The sequence below is a fragment of the Mytilus edulis genome, chromosome 6, assembly GCF_963676685.1.
Source record: "Mytilus edulis chromosome 6, xbMytEdul2.2, whole genome shotgun sequence".
Classification (NCBI taxonomy): Eukaryota; Metazoa; Mollusca; class Bivalvia; order Mytilida; family Mytilidae; genus Mytilus; species Mytilus edulis.
Genome location: NC_092349.1, coordinates 69,225,798 through 69,253,256, shown reverse-complemented (window position 1 = coordinate 69,253,256; position 27,459 = coordinate 69,225,798). Strand labels below are relative to the sequence as shown.

The 27,459-nt window shown below is 31.4% G+C and overlaps 1 protein-coding gene across 1 annotated transcript in view; it reads left to right on the top strand.

The window, feature by feature from the left end:
* LOC139526574 (scavenger receptor cysteine-rich type 1 protein M160-like) overlaps positions 1-27,459 on the top strand; it is a 76,815-nt gene that overhangs the window by 46,438 nt on the left and 2,918 nt on the right. Inside the window, exons 8-17 of the mRNA XM_071321732.1 lie at positions 316-442; positions 5,486-5,652; positions 11,004-11,130; positions 12,044-12,219; positions 13,358-13,531; positions 14,926-15,099; positions 17,306-17,476; positions 22,295-22,465; positions 25,270-25,404; positions 26,278-26,299. Coding sequence (XP_071177833.1) covers positions 316-442; positions 5,486-5,652; positions 11,004-11,130; positions 12,044-12,219; positions 13,358-13,531; positions 14,926-15,099; positions 17,306-17,476; positions 22,295-22,465; positions 25,270-25,404; positions 26,278-26,299 — 1,444 coding nt within the window. The remainder of the gene's footprint in view (positions 1-315; positions 443-5,485; positions 5,653-11,003; positions 11,131-12,043; positions 12,220-13,357; positions 13,532-14,925; positions 15,100-17,305; positions 17,477-22,294; positions 22,466-25,269; positions 25,405-26,277; positions 26,300-27,459) is intronic.

Below are 27,459 nucleotides of genomic sequence, written 5' to 3'. Positions count from 1 at the left end.
CTAAAAATTTAGAAAATCAAAAATGAATCTGGTACATTGTGTCTTATTTTATGCATTCTTTTTTTGCAGATGTGTGTATTGATTAACTGATTAAATTCAGTGGCAAATATATTTTGTATATATTCAGGTTAATACCATGTTGACTAGATAAACATGCATTGTACAATGCCCACTAAGGTGGATATTTTAGTAAGTAGAACACATCGGTCAATAGCAAGGCATGCCAGCCTTCCCAGTCGCTATTCTGACGACAATTTCTGTTCTTACTCTTAAATGTACAAATGTAATAAACAGGTTTTTTTTGTCTTTTTAAAGGTGATTTACATATCAGAACTAATGCAGGAGAACTTAAAATATTTCACAACAACGAATGGGGAAGTGTTTGTTCTTATGACTTTGACAATATTGATGCTACAGTGGCATGTCGACAGCTTGGATACAGGTATTCAAATAATAAAACACTATATATTATTTCTTTTAAATAATGTTTTGCAAACACTGAATAGAATATTGACTTGACCATACAATTGATAAGATGTATGCTGAAATCTTAAATTATCAAATACCAGATAACAAATGCTTGTTGGTCCAACATGGGATATTTTGTTGGCCCAATGATGACAGCCATTGTTGGACCACACATTACTTGCTCATCGGGCCAACAACATATCCAACAGTTGGTTACAAGTTGGCCAAAAAACTTTTATCTAACATTTAAATGTTTTGCCAATCATATTGTGAATGAATACTATGTTGGGCCAATATGGGTGTAACATTATGGGTATCATATGAACCAACAGTTTTCCTTTTCGTGTGACCATTTTTAATCACTTCTGTATGATGCCATTCCATTCACATTTTTTGGTCATGTCGGAATTGTTTTTTGTTTTCCTACCCAAGAAAATTAATTCGCTTATTTCCATCCTTTAATATTGGTTTCACATATATTAATTATTTCCGATTCTAACATGACGTCCTTCAAACGCTTTTACACACCCGTGGTAAAATATGGATATATTGTTTCGGCTGTTCCGATTGTACTCCCTCGTCATATGATTTTTTTTATGAATGAGCTACCCGACAGCATAGAACGTTGACGTCAGAATATAAGCATTTTACGGGAAAATACACGCTTGTGAAACCGAAAATCATCACAAACAAGGAAACTTAAACAAACGATGCGAAAATGTGTTATATAATTCAGTTTTTGTATACTTATGAGACATATAAGTACAATTGTCATTTAGGTTAATCCAAACCTATCTAAATATTTTATTGTAAATAGTTTAAGTATGTCACCTATTCAGTTTGCTCCGTTCTTTTACGTCAATTTAATAGTGCGTTTATTTATGGGAACGGCAAATAATGCCTTAACCTAGAGCGATTCGATCCAAAACAATTGCCGTAATTGTCCTATTAGAATCGAAATAATTCATAGGGGCTTGAATATATCGTGATTTTACCAAGGGTTGTTCCTCTATGCTGATATTTTACCCCTCCCTATCGCTCAGGGTAAAATATTTGTCATACAGGGCTAACCTATGGTAAAATCACGATATATTCAAACCCCTAATAATTATTTCTTAATCAAAGGTTTTTTTCTAATAAAATACATACATGAATACATGTGTTTTTAGCACATGTACATTGTCCTACAAGAATCATTACAACAATAAACCATCAAAGAATGTTCATTTTGAAAAAGAATCACATTTTAATATCTATGCATTATAGTTTTATTTATTGTCCAGTCTATTCATAGCAGGAGCAGATCCAGGGTTTATGAGAAGGGGTGTAACATAGATTATTTCGCCGAGTGGAGCTTAAGAAGTTTTGTTATGACCTTTTTTGGCTACAAAACAAAAAAATACTGTAAAATGCACTAATCTAACGGTTTCTAACGTGGGGTATGTTAATTTTATAGTTAAAGTGAAAGGGTTTGACATTTTAGATGCCGTATAATCCCTCCCAATTAATTGTCTATTATAAAATGATTGGATAGATATAAACCTAAGTACATATATTTGATGAGAGATATTTCAGAACAAATGAACATGGAAAAATTCTCCCTAGACAAGTCAGCTACTGAAATAGAGATCACTAATAGCATCTGAAGAATGCATTGCGAATTTTTTGTCATACATTGGCACTCATACCACATCTTCCATATCTATATTGATGTTTTACTTTACTCACTTATCAATGAAAAATAAATTCACAAAAATATTTATCATGTTTATTGAGATTTTCTAGGGATGACTATTGTCCAAATCTGCCATCTAAACAATAGTGTTCACCAGAAGCATCTTCCTCGTATTTCGTGGAGAAAAATTGTCAATGATTTTTTAATAGTCAAGTTCAATGTTTTATTGACATACAACAGTACCATGACATGTAAGCGTTCTTCTTCATTATACTGACCGAGAAGTTGTCGATATACTCTAACGTCGAGTTTGCCCTTTCTGTGGAATTGGATGCTACGCTGGTCAATGAAAGTAATCTCAGAACTTTAACGATTTTTGTAAAAATCATGCTACACACTCTTATGTCTGTTACGATAGACATTATTGTAGACGGTTTGTCGGTCTGGTCCCGCCATAACTCGTTCCATGGTCGAAAGTCCTGTCTAATATAGTCAGGAAATGGCTTGTCAACTTTGTTGTAACCGAAAATGTCTTCGATAATATCATCTGATGTTTGACGAATGTTGCTTGGAATTAAAGCCAATGCCCTAGCTAACATCGACATGTTCGTTCACCAAACAGAATATTGAACTGCTGAATCATGGAGTCAAAGAATGGTAGAAAATCGTCACGTCAAAAATACTCTTCCTCATTGTCGGCATGGGACATTACTTTGCTGGGTCTGGCGCCCACATCGTCTTGGTGCATTGATACCACCAATGTGCGCAACTTCACCAATTGTCGTAGCCCTTTCAAACAACTTGTCAAATTTCTTTTCGTCATCTCGTGTTGATTTGACCAAATACCCTTCTACAATATCGAGTGTAGACCCTTGCAGGCATGCGTTGAATTACATTGCATTGTAATGAATTATATTACAATTACTTTGACAAAAGCATGCATTAAATTACAATTACAATTACATGCATTTATCAAAGTAATGCATTATATTACAATTAATTTTGCAAAATAATGCATTGAATTACACATTACATTTGGAAATGTTATTATTAAGTGAATAAAAATCAAACATTTTGAAAAACAACATGAAGTCACAAAATATTCTAGCATAGACAATAACTGTTCCGTGTATCTACTTAATATTAAAGTTAAGTATCAAGTAAAATGTCTGTTCGATTCAACAATTACATTTTAACACCATAAGGGTTTCAAGGTATACATCTTTGTATTTTCTCTAAACAGAAATTACAGAGATGAAGTTTAATATTGATCTTAACTAATGTAAACTTCACTTTTATAAATATTCATTTGTTTTATTAATTCCTATCAAAAATATTTACTGAGAATTTCTTTCCTAATTACAAAATAAACATAGAGCCTAATTTATAACCAAGTGTCAAAATGGTGAAAAGATTGATTGTCAAACAAACTAATTAGTGATTTATGACAATGGTCAATTTTAGGTTATTTAATCATGACAAGGTATTCATTGAGGTTTTAACAGCAATAAAACACTTTTATAGTAATGTTTTTTAGATAAAAAAAAGCAATATCCAAATGATTATGTTCTTAATTAATCCAGACAACTCAAATTCTGCTTTAGCTGAATCTCCAACAATCTGTGAAAGACATATAGAACGTGAAAAAAGTAATGCCATGTAAAGCAATGTAATGCATGAAATTTCACAACTTTTTTTCTCAAGTAATGCATCAAATTACAATTAATGTAATGCAAGAATTGCTGCATTACACATAACATGCAATTACTTGGAAAAATGTAATACCATGCATTACAATTACAAATTTGCATTACCCCATGTCTGGACCCTTCGAGTTTTCTACTCTATCCACTTACATATCCAAAAAAAAAATGGGGACGGTTTGAAATCTAACTATAAAAGAGATATGTAATTTTTCTGATTATACCTTTAGCGTCGATCGACTTTAAAGCTGATTTCCTCAAAACAAGATAGTATTGGCTCGTACATGATAGAAATGGTCGTTATTGTTTCACTCAATCTTGTTTCACAAAAGATCTAAAAATTTCAGTTTTGTTATTTTGTTTTACGTATCGATCCTTGTTCTGATGACGAATTTATTTCGTCGTCAGACTTTTTGGAGACATCGACTCTGTTTTAGAAGAATACTTTAAAAATATCCCGAGGTGTTTTAAGCTATCTTACATCAAGTGTATTTAAGGCATATTGTAAAATAAGCATACTACAAGATTGAGGTTATGTCTAGCTTATTGGTAAATTGTCCTTGGTGGCAATCGGGTGAACTGTGCCGCGTAACCAAGAATCCTACTAGATATATTACCGGCGCTCGACAAAACAGGATATCTAATCCAAAACTAGTCAAATATTTGACAATCAAACTGCAACCGGAATACCGGCCTTATAATATCAGATAACAAGCACGAATGGGTCCTATTTACTAGCATCTGACACCTCATCGCATTTATATTTGAAATGTGGACCACGCGGTTGTATCTTTACTTCCTTGGCAATTGTCTTATGGATGAAACTCGCGGGAGATCTTGATGTATGATAACAATTCATTTTGAGATTTTGTTTGATATATATGATGCATTTTTAGATCATTGTATAAAATGGTAATCCAAGACGATGTCATCTGCCTCTGCACGAAATTTGAATGATTCCTTATATTTACCTAGATTAACTTTGTGTTCGATTGCCAATTTGATCGTCATCTCGTTGGCCCTGAATAGCCAATCCGCGCCTCCCACAAAACTCGAGACATCTGATGAGCGGTTTCAAAATATGTAATTGTTTTTGCAATTGAAGTGTTAATCCTTGCTTTTGTGTTTATATCAATTCTGGACTCAAATACGTTTCTCGAAGCCTATATAGTCTCATTATAGAGTATAAAGTTTAAATGTGTTTCGGAGGGTGCATATCGCTTTAAATCAGTTATAGTGTCTTTCCAGTTTTGGTATTGCTCGGAAACTATCTTTCGTGGTCGGTGTCTAGAGGTGTCGGGAAATGAATAAAAATGATAATAAAAAATGTAGTAGGTGTCGTGTTGTCTTCAGAAGCTTTTTCCTGTTCATGAAGACGCTACTGTCAAATTTTCATAATATTACATGAAGGTTTGATAAAACTTGTTGTGTCTTAAATATTTAATTCCAGGCATTGCTTTCAACTGCAAATTAAAACACTAAGTTAATGAACTAGTTAAATACTGAAAAAAATAAAACATATGTTGATTCAGATGTTATCTCTAATAAAAATGCACCAGTCTTCACATGAGTTACCACTTTAAATCAACTAAATAATCAATGTGAAATATAAAAACTTATGTTATTATTGTGTTTTCAGGCTTGGGCATCAACATGGAGCAATAACTTATTATTATGGAAAAATATGGTTGAGCAAAGTAAACTGCACAGGAGGAGAAAGACATTTGGCTTCGTGTCAACATGCAACGTGGGGCAAACATTATTGCTCCAATGGAGTTACAATAACATGCAATAACAACACGTTTGGTATGAACTTCGATATAAGTTTACTTTTTGTCTTAATCCAATATCCTTTAGCTTAATTGCTTGAATGTAATGACTCCACTGGCAGAATTACAGATTACTAGCAGCAGTGTGTTCGAAGCAGTAGTATCTTCCCCTAAATTTTAAAACTGTAATGATTTTACCTTCAGTCTTTTCATTCAATAATCACCAAAGAGTCTTATGTAAACAAAACGCGCTTTTGATGTACCAAATCAATCATAAGCCAGGTTTCTTTAATGATTTTTATTTCGTTTCCTAAAAAAGTTGTACGTATAACGTTTCTTGCCTTTTGTGAGATATTCATTCCAATATTTGGCAGGCGATCCCTTTATTTCTCAATATTTAAAAAAAACCTACATTTCCTAAAAATTGTTTGCTGAATATTCAAAAGGTCGGAGTTCCATAGACTATGCATATTACTACACATATTTTGGTCTCGAGGTATTTTCTACTACAAATCGAGAAACTCAGTTTTCCAATTAATATTTTAATGAAACTTCTATACCTTGTAAATGCATTCAAGACGCAATACATATGACTTTTAGTAGACCAATCATTGCTCTTGTTCCTACATAATTACATTAGATGTGTGTTTAATTATACTACGTTATTAGCTCACCTGGCCCGAAGGGCCAAGTGCGCTTTTCTTATCACTTTGCGTCCGTCGTCCGTCGTCGTCGTCGTCTGTTCACTTTTACAAAAATCTTCTCCTTTAAAACTACTGAGTCAAATTTAACCAAACTTGGCCACAATCATAATTGGGGCATCTTGTTAAAAAAATGTGTCCGGTGACCCGGCCAACCAACCAAGATGACCGCCATGGCTAAAAATATAACATAGGGGTGATATGTAAATTTTGGCTTATATTTCTGAAACCAAAGCATTTAGAGCAAATCTAAAATTGGGGTTAATTGTTTATCAGGTCAAAATCTATCTGCCCAGAAATTTTCAGATGAATCGAGAACCTGTTGTTGGGTTGCTGCCACTAAATTGGTAATTTTAAGAAAATTTTGCACTTTTTGGTTATTATTTTGAATATTATTATAGATAGGGATAAACTGTAAACCTCATAATGTTTAGCAAAGCAGATCTACAAATAAGTCAACATGACCAAAATGATTTACAATTTTTTTGTAATCTTCTACGAAAATCTTCTCCTCTGAAACTACTGGGCTAAATTTAATCAAACTTAGCCACAATCATAATTTGGGAATCTAGTTTAAAAAATGAGTGCGGTGACCCGGCCAACCAATCAAGATGGCCACCAAGGCTAAAGTATTTCAAGCAAATCTGACAAGCAGTTAAATTGTTTATCAAGTTAATATCTAGTCGCCCTGAAATTTTCAGATGAATTGGATAACTGGTTGTTGGGTTGCTGTCCCCAAATAGGTAATTTTTAAAGACATTTTGCCATTTTTGGTTATTATCTTGAATACTTTTATAGATAGAGATAAACTGTAAACAGCAATAATGTTTAGCAAAGTAAGATCTATAAATAAGTCAACCTGACCAAAATGGTCAGTTGACCCCTGAAGGAGTTATTGCCCTTTATATTCAATTTTTAACAATTTTCAGTAATTTGGTAAATTTTTGTAAATTTTTACATAATATTTTCCTCTGTAACGAAAGGGCCAATATTATAGATAGAGTAAATTGAAAGTAGCAAGAATTTCAGTAAATAAAGATCTGCAAACACATAACCATCACCAAAACACAATTTTGTCATGAATCCATCTGTGTAATTTGTTTAATATGCACATTGACCAAGGTGAGCGAGATAGGCTCTTAAGAGCCTCTAGTTCTGATTTGCTAACACAGTAGAGTGATATGAAAAATTATCAATAGAAACTAAGGGTGCACGTGCTGTTGTCAAAGAAATTGATAACGTCGTCATAGGTAAAATTTCGATAAACAAATTATCATTGGTCATCTCAACTATAATCTATAAGGATATATATTAATTTTGTACTCTTTAAACTTACACTTAAACTCATAGATTCTTATTTCTTTATGGTATCACCAAAACTGAAGTTTTCCGAAAAATAACTACAATTGCACACAAATTAAGATAATGGAAAATACGGTGTCATGATTTGGTTCAATAGTTTCATGGTTTCGTTCATGTTCAGCATGGTTCAGTTTTGTAATTCCTATATTCTATGATGGAAATATCACAATAAAAAAAACCCCAGACATTATACGTGTTTAACATTCTGTATATGCCTGCCTAAGTCAGGAGCCTATGATTTAGTGGTTGCTCTTTGTTGCTCTTTGTTGCTGTTGGTCATATGTTTTGGTTGTTCTTTGATTTGTTCATCATCTCTTGTTTTGGTATGTTGCACCACTGCCCCAGGATAAGGATGAAGGTAAGGCGCCCGATAACAAGTTTAACCCATCCACATTATAATAATAATAATAATAAATACTTTATTTAAAGAGGGTAAAATCAGTTAGTACAATACTAATCTCCCCTGATGCCCTCTGAATAATTCAAAATATACAATAATATAACATATACATATACATACATACTTTTTATGCAAAACAAAAGGCGAAAAACATACAGAATAGGTTCATGAACTATTTTGTTAATGTCAGATGTACAAGATAAATATATGGACTTTTATTTTTATAATAGGTAAATTTCATCTGATAATTACATTTTTAGTTTAGAAACAAGAAATTATAAAAACTTTGTTTGAACTGTTTTATCGTTTCTATCTTTTTTATTTGAACAGAAATACTGTTCCAAAGAACTGTAACGGAATATTGAAATATTTCATAAAATTTGTTTTCGGACGTGGTATGAAAAGACAATTATTGTCGCGATGAACGCAAATAATATCTTGAATTTACATTTTGTTTTTTTATTAAACAAATACATTTTAATACTCCATTGTGATACATTGTGTATGTGATTCTGGATTAAAAAGTTAACCGTCCTAATTGTTTAAATAAAGTTTTTGATGGTCTGTTATGTGGTTTGTTATGAATTATTCTGGCTGCCCTTGTTTTCAATTTTATCATTTTTTCCATATTTAGATTAAATGTTTCAGTCCATATTGTACAACAATAACCAAAAAGAGGAAGTACATATCCATTTTAAAATAAACATAAACTTTTTTGTGGAATATAATGCTTCAATCGATTAAGTAAACCTAGTCTAGTACTAATCACAGTACATACTTTGATTATTTGTTGATTCCATGAAAGACAATCATCGATTATGATACCAAGTAATTTTTCACTGTTTACATTTTGTAAAAGAATTCCATTATGATTTATCTTTAAAGTATCTTGTATACTCTGAAGCTTTTTATGTGAAACAACTAACATTGATTTGGATTTTTTAATAATTAGAATCATATCATTATTTTCACAACAAATTTTAAAAGTTGCTATTTCATCATTAAGTTTATCCCATATATCATCAACGGAATATGAAGTGTATTTAAGAGTTGTGTCATCTGCTTACAAATCAGGATTTGTATGATTTAGCTGAAGTAGGAGATCATTAATATATAAAAGAAATAATAAAGGACCTAGAATACTGCACTGCGGTACAACAAATGTTACTTTGTTTTTCTGAAGATATATTAGTATTTATTTTTACTTTTTGAGACCTGTTTGATAAATATGATTTGAACCATTCAAAAGAAAGAGCTATAAAAGCTTTGACCGAAGTACATTTTATATAAAACGAAGGAAGCACATCATTCGAAAAAATATGCACACCGTCAACGCTTTTATACCCCTATGGAATTACAAAAAGAAACATTCAGTACTTATAATTACAATATATAGATAGTATCATCAAAATACGATTTCCTATAAGTATTTTCTTTATTTTACCTGTGAACTTTATTGTGGGACCTCGTGTCATCATGAATGTTACATTTCATTGTGTAATGAAGGTTAATTTTAGAGGGACGCGAGATTTCTGTTGGCCTATCAAAATATCGTATCGTAGTAAAGCATACATGCAATGTAATTATTTAATAAAAAAATGTAAGATTTATTTTACTAAATACTAAATCGTCAGAGCATTCTCTAGTATAATTGAAACCTTTTTACATCAAAGCAAAAAAAAAAGCTTAAACGGGTTAAATGATACTTTACAATACTTTTATATGTGTAATTAGTTTTAATAGTAATTTTATAGTTATTAAAAAGTTAATATTAACTGTTGTCCATGTTAACAATTTGTACTGTGGAAGGTTGATGACGGTGCCCTCTCGATATCGTTTTGTTAGTTTTGTTGCTGGGTTACTGTATCATGGGCGTACAACACTTTTTATTTATTATATAATTGATCTGGTTCAAAATAAAAACAAGAGATGTACATTTTCCTGTAAAAAAAATATATACCAATATTTTTGTTTTACAAGCTGCTACGTTTTGCAACTTTAGGTAAATAACGCAGTTGTTGCATACATTAAATCTTTGGAAACATACAAAAGAAAAAATGTTTAATGTACGGATTGCTAATTACGCCCACCAAATTTGGTAAAGAAGGCTTTTCCCCCTTCTTAGTCAATCAGAAAATATGTGTAACTTTTTTTTGTCACAAGCGCTATCAAGCAAACTGTCAGTATTGACGTGAAACGAATATTTATTAATTTGGATCTAAACCCTGACTACTATTTGACAAAATATCATGATGAATTTCTAAACACTCAACTCAACTATGTTAATCGCATGAGGAGGGAAATATAATAACCTAAAAATGTTACTATGTTTTCTCGTTCTCTTCAAATAGGAATTTCATACGAGATACATATAAAATAAATGAACATTGTCGGAAAATTAAAACAAAACAATATTCGTATGAACTTTAGAAATAGGACGAAAAGCGATACTCGCCAATTAGAAATTTGTTTTCAAGTAAATCGCATATAGCAAAGAGGTCCCTAAAACGAACTGGTACGCAACAGGAATATCCACATTACCGCTTCCTCAACATGGAAGCGAGATAAAGTCCCTCTTTTAAATGTGTACCTATTATTTGTTCAATCGTTGACTGATTGCAGGATACTAGTTAAGTACAAATCGTTTCTGTGAAAGATATTTGCAATGGGTTTTTTTAAAAAGTATAAACTAGAACACACAGAACAACTGTTTAGTATGAATATGAAAATTAGAGTTGGGGTAAAACATACATTAAAATAAAGTGTACAAAAATGATGTTGAAAAATTAATGCTCTGTACTGTTTGAAATCTTAAAAAAACAACTTTACTCTACGATCCAAGAATAAGGAATACATTAGAAATGCGTTTAACAAGTTTATAGTAAGATGGTCTTTGATTTTAAAAACACTTTTTTGTTGTCTTAGATTTAGGTGATATTAGAATTAACTCTAGTAGACTTGAGATATTTCACGACTTTGAATGGGGTACAGTTTATTCTGGAAACTTTGATGATTATGCTGCCACGGTAGCGTGTAGACAACTTGAGTACAGGTAAATACATTAGTTGTAATACATTAATTTTATCCAGTCTTTTTAAGAAATGTTGAGTTTACATGTATGTATATCCGAATAATTTCAAGTGATAGTTGCACGATTAAATTTTTTACTCTTTCTTCAAATTTTCTGGCTTACAGTTAATCTGAGGTGTTGTTAAATGTGTTACTAAAGAGTGACAATGGGAATATATTTTGCCTTTAAGGAGAACAGAGTCTTCCGGAAATACAGCGAACCATCCCTCCCATTTTCCTGTATTAACGTAAATTGTTGTTATTATTCTCTATGATTCTGATTAGCAAATATACTCAGCATTGTCTTAAACCATCTGTGTGTGTGTAGCATAGTACACGTAATGGTGATGACCAGAATAATGAAGAGCGTGTAGCTCAATTTGCGGAGGATATAGTTTTTTTGATGTTCTATCATAGTCACTAATGATTTGAAATATAAATTACATACGCAGATATGTAATGTTTAGTTATTGTAATTATCTAATAACCATCTTTAAATAATCATAATTTTGAATTTTCCTTTTTGATTTCTTCGAAACATTATAACATTGATAACCGATTCCTAAAAAAACAAATATTCCATTCCAAAAGTATGAATAAAGAGCCAGCATAAGGAAACAATAGAACCGAAAAACATTTTTAAATCTATACTTATGAAGGTGAAACATTTGATGATAATATGAATTTACTATATTGGTAAGCCAATGTGCTGTGTGTTTAGGTTACGGGTTTTAGGTATATCAGTACACATTGTCCAGCATATTACAGGTAGATACCGAAAAAGTCAATCCGACAGCAACTTTACCAGTAAGTCTAACCAAATAGGGCATTTAGAGATCATCTACATAAAGAAATAGGTTTTGTGTTTCATTTTTTTAAAATAATTTTAATTTTAGCTCTGGAATATCCTTAGGAAATATAGTACGTAGTGGCAGAGGAAAGATTTGGCTGGATGATATAAAATGCACTGGCGAAGAGAGTAAACTAACTGATTGCAGTATAGAAAAATGGGGAGCTAAATATCGTTCTCATAGTGATGACGTAGGGATTTTATGTAGTAACGACAGTACAAGTATGTTTTACGTTTCAATAGATTACTAGGAGTTTGAATTGTGCCAAAGATGATCATAACAATTAAGTCAGACACGCAATCATTTAAATAGTATAAAGTTGTGATAGTATTTTAGAAATGTATTAAATGATTTATATTCAAGCCTACATGGAGTACTGTACTTGTAAATACATGTATCAGTGACTATTTCCGACATTTTCGATAATTAAATATTTTGATGGTATCGTCTATCTAGTTATTCTTTTATTTGAAAATCTCAATAATTTGTTTTTTTTATCTAATAGATATTAACAAAATGGGATGAGATGTATTTGACTACAGATTGCCTAAAACATTGATCTCAAAGAGAGCCTTAGAACATCATGGTCAGGACTATTTCATTCAAAAGTCAACTGAGATTCAAAAAACGAATTTAAACTGGAACTTCTTGCTAATCTCGAACACTTTAATTTGTCGGCTCTTTGATAGGGATAACTTTTATGTAGATTGTTTGTTTGTCCTTTGTATTACTCATTAGATTTTTAGAAAATTGATTGCCTTATTAACCGTTTAGTTCAAGATAATGATTGTACATGTATATTAATATAAGAAAAAATCTACGTCATAAATAATGTAACTCTATGGGTCATTATTTTGAATTATTCCGTTGGTATTCTTTAAATATACAATGAGCACAAGTAACCACGTGATTTTCCCACTCCTTTTAACAGATATAGAAAGATGTGGTATGAGTGTCAATGAGACAACTCTCCATCCAAAAAACAATTTATAAAAGTAAACCATTATAGGTCAAGGTACGGCTTTCAACACGGGGCCTTGGCTTACACCGAACACCAAGCTATGAAGGGCCCAAAACTTAGTAATGTTTAACCATTCAAACGGCAAAACCAACGGTCTAATCTATATAAAAACGAGAAACAAGAAACACGTTTAACTACATAAACAAACGACAACTACTGTACATCAGATTCCTGACTTAGGACAGGTGCAAACATTTACAGCGGGATTAAATGTTTTAATGGTACCAAACCGTCTACCTTTTCTGAAACAATAGTATAACATCACAACATAAAAAAACACACTACAAAATATCGATTGAAAGGCTTAATAGTCTTTTTATAAAATGGTAATATTGTAGTCGTTGATGGTAGATGGTTATCATGGGCGACTTGGAATGAATGTAGCAAGAGTTGTGGCAATGGGATTCGGACAAGGTCTAGAACATGTAATAATCCATCTCCGTCTAATGGTGGTTTGCCATGTAAAGGTGATACATTGGAAGCACAACTTTGTAATAAGATGTCATGTCCAGGTATGTGTATTTCATCAAAGTACTACTTTGTAATTTACAATGTTAATCACTGTTTATCAACTTTTTGATGTTTATTATCTGGAATATCAATGAGGCTTATCTAATATATTTGAAAATATTGATTAAAAGCTCTATGTATGTATATATATTTTTCTCCAGAGTTCGAATTTAAACATGTCTTCTAATTTTTAATTAAATCATTTGGAAAATTTCTTTGAGAATCAATACGAATTCGTGTATTGTGTTTCCCCCCCATTCCGTTTGTCAACAAAAGTAAATCAAAGTTTATTTTTGAAATACGATAAATGTTTATTGCATAACAATCTGATTTGACATGCATGTACATTTACCAAAAAATGAATGCTTCCATATGATATAGTGTGCACATTTTCAGCAAGATTTGTTTATAACAAATTTTGTCTATTCTGTGATACTATTAGTTGTAATTATTTTTAAATCTACCACAAAACCTTGTTTTTTTTATCAAGTTGAAGTCCAGTGAAACAATTTACTTCTCAAAATAATGACGTTATCATATTGACGGTGCAGGGACAAGATGCAGTAAAAACTGTACACATGATTTATTACTTCACGTCTTCAAATAGTTCTGCGTATTAATTGAAAGATGTTTTCATGCGAATACTACATTTGTAAAACCTCAGCTACTAACCCAGCAATCACAGCAATTGCATTATTTGATTATATCGTCCATGTATCACTTATCCCCTAAAGTCGTTAATAAGATATCATAGTTAACAGATACAAATGCTTAATAATTATCTGTATTGTCTGTGGTATTACATGTTTCGAAGAAATATTATTAATATATTATACATTTGAAGCCGCAAAGTTAGAACTTGATTATTTGAAACTCAATGCGGTCTCAAAATAAAAGTTCAAACTTGTTATATGTATCCACCCGGAGTATCTTAGTTTCCCGCTTCTGCGTGGTTATCATGTTGCACGATTAAGTTTCCTGTCCTAATGATTATTATTTCATCTTTTTTTCCCATTCGTTTAGTTGTCAGTGCTTCTTCGACCCATTGGTTTGGATTTGGCCATGGTATATTGTTTTTAAATAAGAAAAAAAACCAATACTAGTATTAACTTGCGTATCCCACCAGAAAGCATAATTATAGTAATAGTTATCAAAGGTACTGGGCTTATAATCTAATACGCCAGATGCGCTTTTCGTCTGCATATCACCAGTGACGCTCAGATCAAAATAGGTAAAAAACCAAACAAGTGCAAAGTTGAAGAGCATTGATGACCAAACGTTCCAAAAAAAAATGTTGTGCCAAATTATCTATGCCTGGGACAAAAAAGTCCTTAGTATTTCGAAAAATTTATACCTTTGCAAACAGAAAATTTATCATATTTGTTTATACATGTAGTTGTAAATGGTAACTGGTCTGTGTGGACACAATGGACAGACTGTAGCATGAGTTGTGGCAACGGCTTTCAGACACGATCCCGTAGATGTAATGATCCATCTCTGTCTAATATTCGTTTTTCATGCCATGGTGATACATTGGAGGCACAACTTTGTAATAAGATAGAATGTCCTGGTATGTATATTTGTTTCCGCGTTTAAAAGTGGTACATAACACTACAGGTAGATAACTCTGTAATAATCAGCAGAACGTTTTGATTAAGTTCTATTGTTCACGAAACATTAAGATTCCCAATGATCAAAATTGGTGTTAGTCAAGTGTGTGGTTTAATTAAAAAAAATAAAATATTTTTGTCATATGGTCAAAAGTAAACATTTGGTAAAAAATTAATGAAAATTAAACGAGCCAAATTAATCTTAGTGAAGGTATTTAATACCACCTCAAAACATTGCTAAACATTTTTTAAAAAAATAAGAAGGGATAAAAGGTCAATTATAAGTGTTTTTTTACAAAGTTTAAAGATTTTAATGCTGTTCATTCATTTCATTGAATAATAAGACAACTGCCAAACATTATTAAAATATTATTGAAAAGTGCAATGTAAGTTGATTTTGTATACTTCGATTTTAAACACGCCCTTTTTTCGTTTGAATCGTTTGCAGAAAAATACTCTGAGGATCTACAATTTTGTTATTCTACTTTTCATTTCTTAGGCTAATGCAATATTCTGCGCAGATATCATATCCTTTCCGTGCAATGCTTTGTAACACTATATTCAATATGATAGTTTTACGGAGCATGTCACAGTATGGAACGGATATGAACTCTGCGCTAGAGATTGAGTCTAATGATTAAGTGTCTTTATAGTTATTGGTGGTAATTGGTCATTATGGACAAATTGGACTGACTGTAGCAGGAGTTGTGGCAATGGAATTCAGAGACGATCCCGCAGATGTGATGATGGTTTATCATGCCAAGGTGATACATTGGAAACACAGCTATGTAATAAGATATCATGCCCAGGTATATATATTTACATATAATAATTTGTACATGTAAGTGTTATTTATAAAAAAAGAGACTAATTGTCCTGTGTATATCTGTACGATTTAAGTGTTTATTTGTTTTAAGTATTCATTCATTTGAGATACCATGTTTATCATTTATACGCCAGAAGACGAATGTTTAGCGCAAGTATGTAAACAGATGAAATTCTAATTGAGAAACAAAGTTGAAAAATATTGAACATTTTGAAAACCGACAATTGATGATTACCTAGACTTATATTAAAAAGAGTTTACAACATTATTCAAATAAAATGTATAAATAAATTGGCAGGTAAACACATTATTTTTTCTTAAAACTTGGCATACCTTATGAAATTTAAATGAGTCCACCTATACTATAGTTTCCGTCTAATACTTATGTTAACGTTTGTAAATCAAATTTTTATAATACGTTTAAAGATATCTAACACAACAATTGATTTGACAACTATGTTAATTTAAACAAAATGTATGCTTAAAAATTAAAGTTAAAAAGGGTGACAGATTTGTTTCATATATCCTTGGGTTCCAATCTAATAGTGATTGATATTTTCAAAAGCTAATTACTTGCTTTATGAATCCTCTGTTATCGACATATTAATATCAAATCTTGATATATGATTCTTATCTGCAACCTTCGGTTTTTTAAATTTGACAAAAGGGGCAGGTATTTATTTTAAATATTTGAAATATGTTTCTGCTATTTAAGCAACAATCATGAATAACTGTTAAATAGAGCATACATCGTGGATACAGTGGCAGTTTTAAACTTCATCATAAATACTCGGATTTCAAAAACTAACAACTTTGTATCATTGTTATAGAAAGTGCAATCACGTTATACAATTTTGATGTTGAAGTTATTTTTTCGGTCGCATCTGTTCTGCTTGATAGACCTCATTGTGTTGTTATTGAGTTTGGAGATGTCTTTTTAGTAGTTCTATGATAATGTGTTTGCAAACACTTTTTCAGAAATTATATGTAGTCACAATGTTCGGCGAACATACAACGTTTCCTAGGCGAAAGTACAAACTAGGCATTTTTCTAACGTTTACATTGTTTTATTTGCCGAAAGGCTTTTATGCATTACTTGGTAGTAGTTTGGTGAATTATGTGAAATATAGATTAAGAGCAGGTTTAAGTGAACATATTTTGAATTCTAACATACAGATCCAATGCTCATAAAGAATTATATACTAGGTGTATGGGTTTAAACGAAAGGTATATAGGCTAAACATTACAAAAGTTAGACAGACTTTTATGAATATCAAGAAATGATAATTTTGATGCATGATACAATTGCAATTTAGCCAAGTTTTCTCTTTTTTACGTAGTTGACGGCAGCTGGAGTCCTTGGTCAATTTGGAATACTTGCAACGTGACATGTGGTGGAGGAACACAATGGAGATCTCGTCACTGTGATAACCCTTCCCCATTGTATGGTGGCATTAACTGTGGAACTGACAGCTATGATTTCATCGACTGTAATACTGACAACTGTCGAGGTATGAATCAAGAACGATTGTTTTTATAATCTTTTTATTTTGATACAAGTAAATTCAGAAACCTACATATAATTATGATTATATCAGAAAAGAAGTTTTTATTTGTAGTATATATCGACATAATTGATTTATAAACATACTGGCCAGAGTTTTGGCGTTAACCGTAAAATTGTAAACTTTTACTGTTAGTCATGATAGGACATTGATGAAATCCGAGTCAATAAATACCATTCCTGTGTACAAATATTTAATACTGGACAACATGGAAGTAAACACAACGTTTTCGTGATACATCGATTCTGGTAAATTCAAATTTAGTTTTGTCGTTTATCATATTAATTTTGCTGATCAAGTCTAACATATGTGCTACTTTATCAACGCACTAGTAGTAGGATGTGTACAGTTTTATGAAAGTCAAGGCTTATGTATGGCCTGGAACCCCTATATGGTCATGTCTCTCCTTCCCGTTTTTATCAGAAGTTCTTATTTATATACATAACAATATATAGAGTCTACTTCCGGGGTGATTCATTCGTGTATCAATATTGGGAATTCCGGTGAAAACATGGAGGGGGCGGACATCACCAAATTTGATAGCCATATTTGATAACGTCAATGACTTGAATTGCATAAAACTGAATATAGTCTACTAAGTAAAACAGACTACAATTGTGTCATATGTAGAACGTAACCATTTACCATACCGGCAAACTTGTGTTCCACTCCGTAATTATTTTGTGAACCTTGACACAACATAGAGTTTTGCATATAATCAAATACAAGACTAAAAAAGTAAATGAGTTTTTTTCTGGATTACTTTGTTTATATATCTTTGAATGCTTTGATTGTTTCATCGAAATATATGGTGTGAATGGCATTTCTGTTTTCCAATTTATTCCTAACTTCCTGAGACTCTACTCGATAAGAATCTTAGCTCATATATTAACAGCTGTTTGTTGGTTCAGATATACATGAGGCTATTAAGTAATTATTTTGACTTTTTAAAATGTTTTACTTTCTCAATTTAGGAAAATAATTGTACTTAGATTCTTCTGCCTTTATTTATCAAAAGGGGATATTTGAATGGACGTGGTCTAAGGCTGGTCCAATTGTGCACTACGTTACATATTCATAATTTCATATAACAACCCTGAGTCGTTAGTTTTAATTTAATACCTGAGACTGACTCTTAGAACGAAATTATTTGTCCGCATCAACCAAAACTGACCATATAAGAACTTTATTATGTACATTTTTATCATAGCCACATAGTAAATGAGTTATAATTTCATGTAAGGCTGGATTGTATAATACAAATGATACCAATATTGGCACATAATGACTAAAAAAAATTGTTCGCATCAATTTAGAGCGCCAGCATGTCCTCTTTTTATTCAAAATATTTAATCATAAACAAATTGCAGTAGTTTTCATACCTCAAACTGAGTTGTATAACAAAATTGTTTGTCCGCATCAACCAAAAACTGACCCTCTAAGAACTGTGTTATGTAAATCTTTATTATAGCCACATAGTAAATGCGTTATATTTTCATTTAAGGCTGGATTGTATAAAACAAATGATAGAACTATTTGCACATAATGACTAAAAAAAATTGTTCGCATCAATTTAGAGCGCCAGCATGTCCTCTTTTTATTCAAAATATTTCATCATAAACAAATTTCAGTAGTTTTCATACCTCAAACTGAGTCGTATAACAAAAGTTTTTGTCCGCATCAACCAAAATTGACCATATTAGCACTTTATTATGTAAATCTTTATAGCCGCATAGTAAATTAGTCATGTTTTTATGTAAGGATGGATTGTATAATACAAATGATAGCAATATTGGCACATGATAACTAAAAACAATTGTTAGCATCAATTAAGAGTGCCAGCATGTCCTTTTTTTATTCAAAATATTGAATGGTACACTAATTTCAGTAGTTTTCATACCTCAGACTGACTCGAATAACAACATTATTTTTCCGCAGCAACCAAAACTGACCATATTTGCATTTTATTATTTTAATCTTTATATCCGCATAGTAAATGAGTTATATTTTCATGTAAGGATGGATTGTATCATACATCTGATAGCAATATTGGCACATAATGACTAAAAAATTTGGTTCGCATCAATTTAGTGTGCCAGCGTGTCCTCTCTTTATTCAAATATTGAATGGTAACAAACTTCAGTAGTTTTTATACCTCAGACTGACTTGAATAACAAAATTATTTGTCCACATCAACAAAAACTGACCATATTTACACTTTATTATGTAAATCTTTAAAGCCGCATAATTAATTAGTTATATTTTCATGTAAGGATGGATAGTATAATACAAATGATAGCAATATTGGCACAAAATGACACAAAGAAATTGTTCACATCCTTTTAGAGTGCCAGCATGTCCTATTTTTATTCAAAATATTGAATGGTAAACAAATTTCAGTAGTTTTCATATCTCAGACTGACTCGAATAATACAATTATTTGTCCGCATCAACCAAAACTGACCATATTTGCACTTTATTATGTAAATCTATATAGCTGGATAGTAAATGAGTTATATTTTCATGTAAGGATGGATTGTATAATACACACAAATGATAGCAATATTGGCACATAAAGACTAAAAATTTTGTTCGCATCAATTTAGAGTGCCATCATGTCCTCTTTTTATTCAAAATATTTAATCATAAACAAATTTCAGTAGTTTTCATACCTCAAACTAACTCGAATAACAAAATTATTTGTCTGCATCAACCAAAACTGATCTTATTTGCACTTTATTATGTGAATCTTAACAGCCGCAATATAAATTTAATTTAGTAAATGAGTTATATTTTCATGTAAGGATGGATTGTATAACACATGTGATAGCAATATTGGAACATAATGACTAAACAATTTTGTTTGCATCAATTTAAAGTGCCAGCATGTCGTCTGTTTATTCAAAATATTGAATGGTAAAAATATTTCAGTAGTTTTCATTCCTCAGACTGACTCGAATAACAAAATTATTTGTCCGCATCATCCAAAGTCGACCATATTTGCACTTTATTATGAAAATCTTTATAGCCGCATAGTAAATGAGTTATATTTTCATGTAAGGATGGATTGTATAATACAAATAATACCAATATTGGCACATAAAGACTAGAAAATTTTGTTCACATCAATTTAGAGTCCCAGCATGTCCTTTTTTATTCAAAATATTGAAATGTAAACAAATTTCAGTAGTTTTCATACCTCAGACCGACTCTTATAACAAAATTATTTGTCCACATCAACCAAACTGACCACATTTGCACTTTATGTAAATCTTATAGTCACATGGTAAATCAGTAATACATTGAATGTTTATGTCAGTAGTTCGTGATGGTTTGTATATTAAACAGAACTATTTAACAGCATCATTCAATACTCATATGACCGATTCATGTACACTGTACTTAATAATGAAAAGTATGAGTAGTTCTCTTCTTGGCATAGTATACAGTACTTTAAGAATATTACGTAGGTTCTAGCTTAACGTCCAGTGGCAATATTTCATTCATGTTCAGATCCGATTATCGAGAATATTTTTCGGGCGTCCTAAATATCATTTATTATCGTTATGGATAAGTCTGTCTAAATTGAAGAGATGGTACAAATGTACATACTTATACAACACTTTATCAATATGCCTTGCAATACACTGTACAATTTCCGTTTGGACAATTGATAAAACAGAAGCTGAAATCATGTAAATCCATGTGAATTACGATTAAAAATAAAGTATTAAATGCATCGAGCTAGGAATTCGAAGATACAGTTAAAAATGAGGAACGAAGTAACGTAAACAATGATGTTTATATCATATACAAATATTTTTCCAATGTGTTGAATAACCTTTCTATCCGCCTCGCTATATTTACATGTGACTTTTGAAAAGAAAATATAGAAAACCTGCTAATCAGTAAAGTTATAGGAACTATTTTTTTTTAAATTAAATAAAATTAATATTTCGAATTAAAATTAATTAAGTGTTTTTGAATTGTTCTGGTTTGAAACACATATACGTAAAATATTAAGATAAAAGTCGTTTTAATAAAATAAATTTTCAAATGAACACGAAGTTTATTTCTTAATTTACACAATTAATTAACGCGCGTTTACTTCCAAGTGCCCTTAAAAATACATGTATAATGTATAAAATATATAGTAAACGCCCGTTTACTACTGACTAAACGGACACAGAGTACACGCCCGTTTACTCGGGTAGACATTAGATATTTCCATTTTGACCGCGTTAACGCAATTATAGTAAACGCACGTTTACTAGTAAACGCGAAAATAAATTGAAGTTAACTAACGAAACAAGTGCACGCAGCGTTAACTTGCGTTTACTTTATGTAATGTTTGGTCTGCACCCAACCGTAGTTAGCAATTCTTTTGGAATAAGCTCGATTTTGCAATCAATTTGTTTCTGTAATAATCATTCAAACTGTTCTGGAAAGAACAATGTATCCCTGGCAGAAGATTTTACATGGAAAAATTCATGTGTTTTATTTATGAAGCGGCTTTCAGGCACTTATCGGTACATGTAGTACGTTTGTCAATTTGGCGAAAAAAATGTTTTATTGGAGAGTTACATGTAAGTGGAAATAGTTTGAATTTTAGCATACATATTCAAAACTGTAGGGCCTGAAAGAACAGGTATATATCCTATATATTATAACAGTTAGACATGCTATTGTAAATATCAAGATATAATCTTCATGATGTATGCAACAATTGAAATGAGCTTAGATTTCTCTTTTTTTTTCACCTAGTTGACGGAAGCTGGGGTCCCTGGTCAATTTGGAATACTTGCAACGTGACATGTGGTGGAGGAACACAATGGAGATCTCGTCACTGTGATAACCCTACCCCACTGTATGGTGGCTCTGATTGTGGAACAGACAACTATGATTTTAACAACTGTAATACTGAAAATTGTCCTGGTATGTATCACAAAACAGTTGTGAAGTCCTACCTTTGGGTTTTATGGTTTTTTGTCCGTGCGTCAGTTTGTCCGTCCGTCCGTTTTGTCGTCCGTCCATCCCGCTTGTGTTAAAGTTTTTGATCAAGGTGGTTTTTGATGAAGTTGAAGTTCAATTAACTTGAAACTTAGTTTGGCCACAATGTTACAGCCAACTGAACATAGAATATGATGCAACTGTGGCATCCTTGTATTATGGATACATTCTTGTTTATTCGGCTTTTATTCTGATATTAGAAAATGCTTAAACCTATTTATATAATCAGCATCAGATAAGGAAAAAGTATTGTGCTGTAATATAATTTCACCCAAATACTAAATGCATTTATTCATCAAAATGTATATTTAACTGGGATATTTTTAAATGGACACGCTCTACGACTGGTTAAATTGTACGCTACATGACATGCATAATATTTTCATATTACTACCCTGTGTCGATGCGCCGGCTGTTGGAAGTTCAGTCAAAAGGTACCATCCACCATTTAATAGGAAGTAGTTTTGTACTGCTTTGTCTTTAGTGATTTACTATAAAAGAGGGACGAAAGATACCAAAGGGACAGTCAAACTGACAACGCCATGGCTAAAAATGAAAAAGAAAAACAGAAAAACAATAGTACACATGAAACAACATAGAAAACTAAAGAATAAACAACACGAACCCCACCAAAAACTAGGGGTGATCTCAGGTGCTCAGGAAGGGTAAGCAGATCCTGCTAGCCTCCACATGTGGCACCCGTCGTGTTGCTTATGTGATTACAAATCCGGTAAATAGTCTAATAGTCTATAATTGTCATTTAGAAAAAGGAGAAAGATATCAAAGGGAAATTCAAACTCATTAATCTAAAATAAACTTATAATCCCATGGCTAAAAAAGAAAAGAGACAAAAGGTCAAACAAATTACACAAAACACATTATAGAAAATTAAAGACTGAGCAACATGAACCCCAGATCTCAGGTACTCCGCAAGTGTGAGAAGATCCTGCTCCATATGTAGGACCCGTCATGTTGCTCATGTTAGTACAAAACATGTTATGTCAGTGGGTCACCTTAGGAAAAAAGGGGCCGGGTTTGTCATGTTTGTAGTTTTAGAAAGAGATTTAGAACATATCCGCTGGTTTGTTGGTTTACAAAAATAATTATATATTTTATTGAACCTACTTTAATTACACTAATGCAAAGTTGACCTATATATAACATTTGATAGGTTTACTTTTTTTCATGCTCTTAGATATTTAATTTTTGTGACTTTAAAAGTTAACAGTTTATAACGAGATTGAGGATTGTGTTTGCAGATATAGGTATCAGAAATTTCTTTCATACCCTTTTAATTATGTCTTAAAGCAAAACAAATTACTAACCAACACGACAGTATGCAGCCTAAGTTAGAAAAAGAAGTTGGCTTAAAAAATACCAATGAATCGATACACTGTTCATATGACTTTTAGCTTTATTTATATATATATATATAAAAGCTAAAAGTCATATAAACAGTGTATCGATTCATAAAGTTAAGTAAAGTCCGTATGCTGGTAACATATAAGAAAATTATTAAAAGATAATAACGGTTTCAATGCATCAATATATATATATATAAACATTTACTTACTTTTGGATGCTTCACAATTTATTGAATACATGAAGGGAGCTACCCATATGCATTATGATCATATTTTTGCCGTTTCACGACTTTTATCAGGGTGATTTACCCCAATATATGTGTCATCAAGGGAGGAGTGCACTATTTATTTTCATTTTCTATATCAATAACCCATTCGCACTTCATTTCTTTATACATTGGAATGGTAAGTTTTCAGAGCTATATGAGTGTAAAAGAAAGGTATCAAATCTAAACACAAGGCTCTTTGCACCTAAAGTAACTTATCTCTTGATGAAGCAACAATGCTTCATGAAACAACAAGTCACTAGTTAATTTTAAACACACTCAATATCAACTACTTTCACTTTTCATATTTCCCGGCGTATTCATTACACGCCAAAAATTCTTAACAATTCCAAACAAGTCATTGTTATTGACTCAGCTATTTCACTTTTGTATGCCCTATGATCAGGTAAAGCAACATGTGTCATTCAGAAATAATTTAAATCAACGGTTGATTGCAACATATTTTATTTTCGCGTACTTCATTTCTTATTTTCCTTGCATGCAACGCCTTGTGACTGTTATATGAACTGTTAAGGTTTTTTTCGGCGTAATAGATGCTTTTTGGAAAGTTAATTTAAAAAAATAGTTGTAATGCATCTTAGTGCGTTAATATAATCTGTTAAACGGACATAATAAAAAAAAATTAAAAGTACGCATCTGCTGTGAGTAAGCACATATCTTTTGTCTGTTTTCGATCTCTATTGTTCGTGAACTATTTCGGTGAATTGGATACATTTACATGATGTTAAATATAACGGAGTTAATAAATATTACGAAACATAGATAGGATGAAACAATGTCTCAATTTTATGCGTCTCCAGGATTCCTTCTATGCATCATTCAGTAGACCTAAAACAAATATATTGAGTATTCAACTTCTTTAGAAGTGTTAATGTACTTTCATTTTAGAACACTGCTTACAAAGATTCAAAGGTTTAAGAAAATGGGCACCAAATCCAACTACAATTCTTTAAACAATAAACAAATATGATTTTTTTTCTCATCCTATTTTATTCTTTTTAAACAAGTCTTTGAATTTATCAATCGTATTATAATTGTTTATTTATACTGCACTATCTTCTTAAATTGACAACTTCAGGATTGGAATCCAGCGAAGAACGGATTGGCATGTATTTTAGTCATGTAGGTGTTGGTGCTGGATGCATTGTGGTAACTGTCGTGTGCGTGCTGGTGTGCAAATATGTTGCTTCAAGCAGAAGGACACAAAATAAAGGTAGTTTAATGCACATATATTTTTTATATAAATTTAAGCGTTGAAAAAATATATTTGTGTGCTGTTTGAAGTTTAAAACTCCTCTCAATGTTGATTTTTAATTGTCACATATAGAAGCGCTTTTATCGATACATGGTCGTGTTTACATAATCATAAATCCTGAACATCATCTTTACCAGAGACCAACGTTACGGTTTGCAAATCTTTGACAAAAAGTCCTCAAAAGCATTACAACCAAATGGGTTTAAACAAAAAAGGTCAGCGAGAATGTTAAACACCTTGACATCTTACTATAAACAAAATAGTACTATACAACATGTCCAAAATATAGTGTACAATATATAATATTGAATACCTGTACTATATTTTTTGCTGAGAGGTTTTAATATTAAAATTCAATTGTTGAAATTGGACAAATATCGTATTGCAATCTAATTCGGTTACTGAATATGGTTCTTCAGTTTTGTTTAAATAATTAGATTTATACCAGTAGTTATTAGGTTTTGCAAGTACAGCACACATAATTATCGAGTAAGTTTGAAAGGCTGTAGCTAATTCAATCAAACACTCACATATATACTTGTTTTGCATTTATCCATAACCATGCCCATCGATTAAGACTTTTTCACACAGCTGAATTTCTTTGGAATTGATTACACTAATAAGTGTCAAGTAAGCAATTTAAACTATCAAATTGTTAGTAATGAGCAGAAATCAATGTCCACCAGTAGCATGGTTGGCCAAACACATTTAATGAATAAGATGGTTTTGCAGTTGAAACGAATAGGCATATTATGTATATAAGAAACACTTGTTTTTTATTCACATTTGCGTATAATTTTTGTAATCTTCTTTCTCTTTTTTTTTTTACAGATAACTCGTACACAACTACACTGTAAGTTTAATTATTTTATTTCACATATGTTCGATACTTTTAACCTTTAAACAGACTCAATCAGAAAGAATATAGTTACTTAAGCGTGTCAAGTCATAATAGATGAAAAACATACATGTACAATACAATCAATTTATGAACATAACATACTACTTTTATTTACTTTCTTGTATTTTATTCTGAATATATAATGTACAGTATAATAATGTTAAATGAATATCTTTCATTAGCTTTATCTAAACTGATTAAAACATGTAAACATGAATAATAAAATAAACAAAACTTGATTGTTTGTCATATTTTCATGCTTCTTGTCGGAATTTGATGGGACTGTCATACAAGTGAGAGGTTAAGCTAGCTATAAAACCAGGCTCCATCCACCATTCTCAACATTAAAAATGCCTGTACCAAGTAAGGAATATGACAGTTGTTATCAAATCGTTTGATTTGTTTGAGCTATTGATTTTGAGATTTGATAAGGGAATTTGAATTTTTGTCGGTGTTTAGTATTTTTGTAATTTTACTGTTTTCTAGAATCGAATTGAATATTAAAGATAAAATTATGAAACCTATTCCTCTATTCATTTGCTTGTATCGATTTGAGCAAACAATAGTACTGTCTAATTTGGTTGACTGATAAGAAAAAAAGGTTGTATGGTACATCCACGTGACTCAACCTATAGGGAGGATTAAAGAAGTACATACTTGCTTTAACCATTTGTTTTTAGGGTGAAATTTTTAAAATATCTAGAATTCAAAAGTGATAACATAAGACAGAAGAGCATTAGTTAAGAAACAAAATACACTAAAACTATTGAAAAGTTATGGAGCTCCTTTTTGAGAAATTTTTAAATGGCGGGAAAAGCTAGGACTTTTACCTTACATGTATCATTGCATTAATATTACTTAGGTTTCAAACGGTAAGATTTAAAAGAAAAGAAAACTAGAATCTGCTTGAATTTTGTTAAGTTACCTTTTATGAGCTATTGAAGTCTTACATGAAAAGAAACATGGGTGTTATGGGAAAAAAAATATTGTAGATTCCAAACATTTGACATATACATTCCGAAATCTAATATAAGTTTTTCAATAAATTAACAGATTATTGTTGGCAAGTACTACACATTTTACAATCTGTATTTGTTTTTATACATGTACAC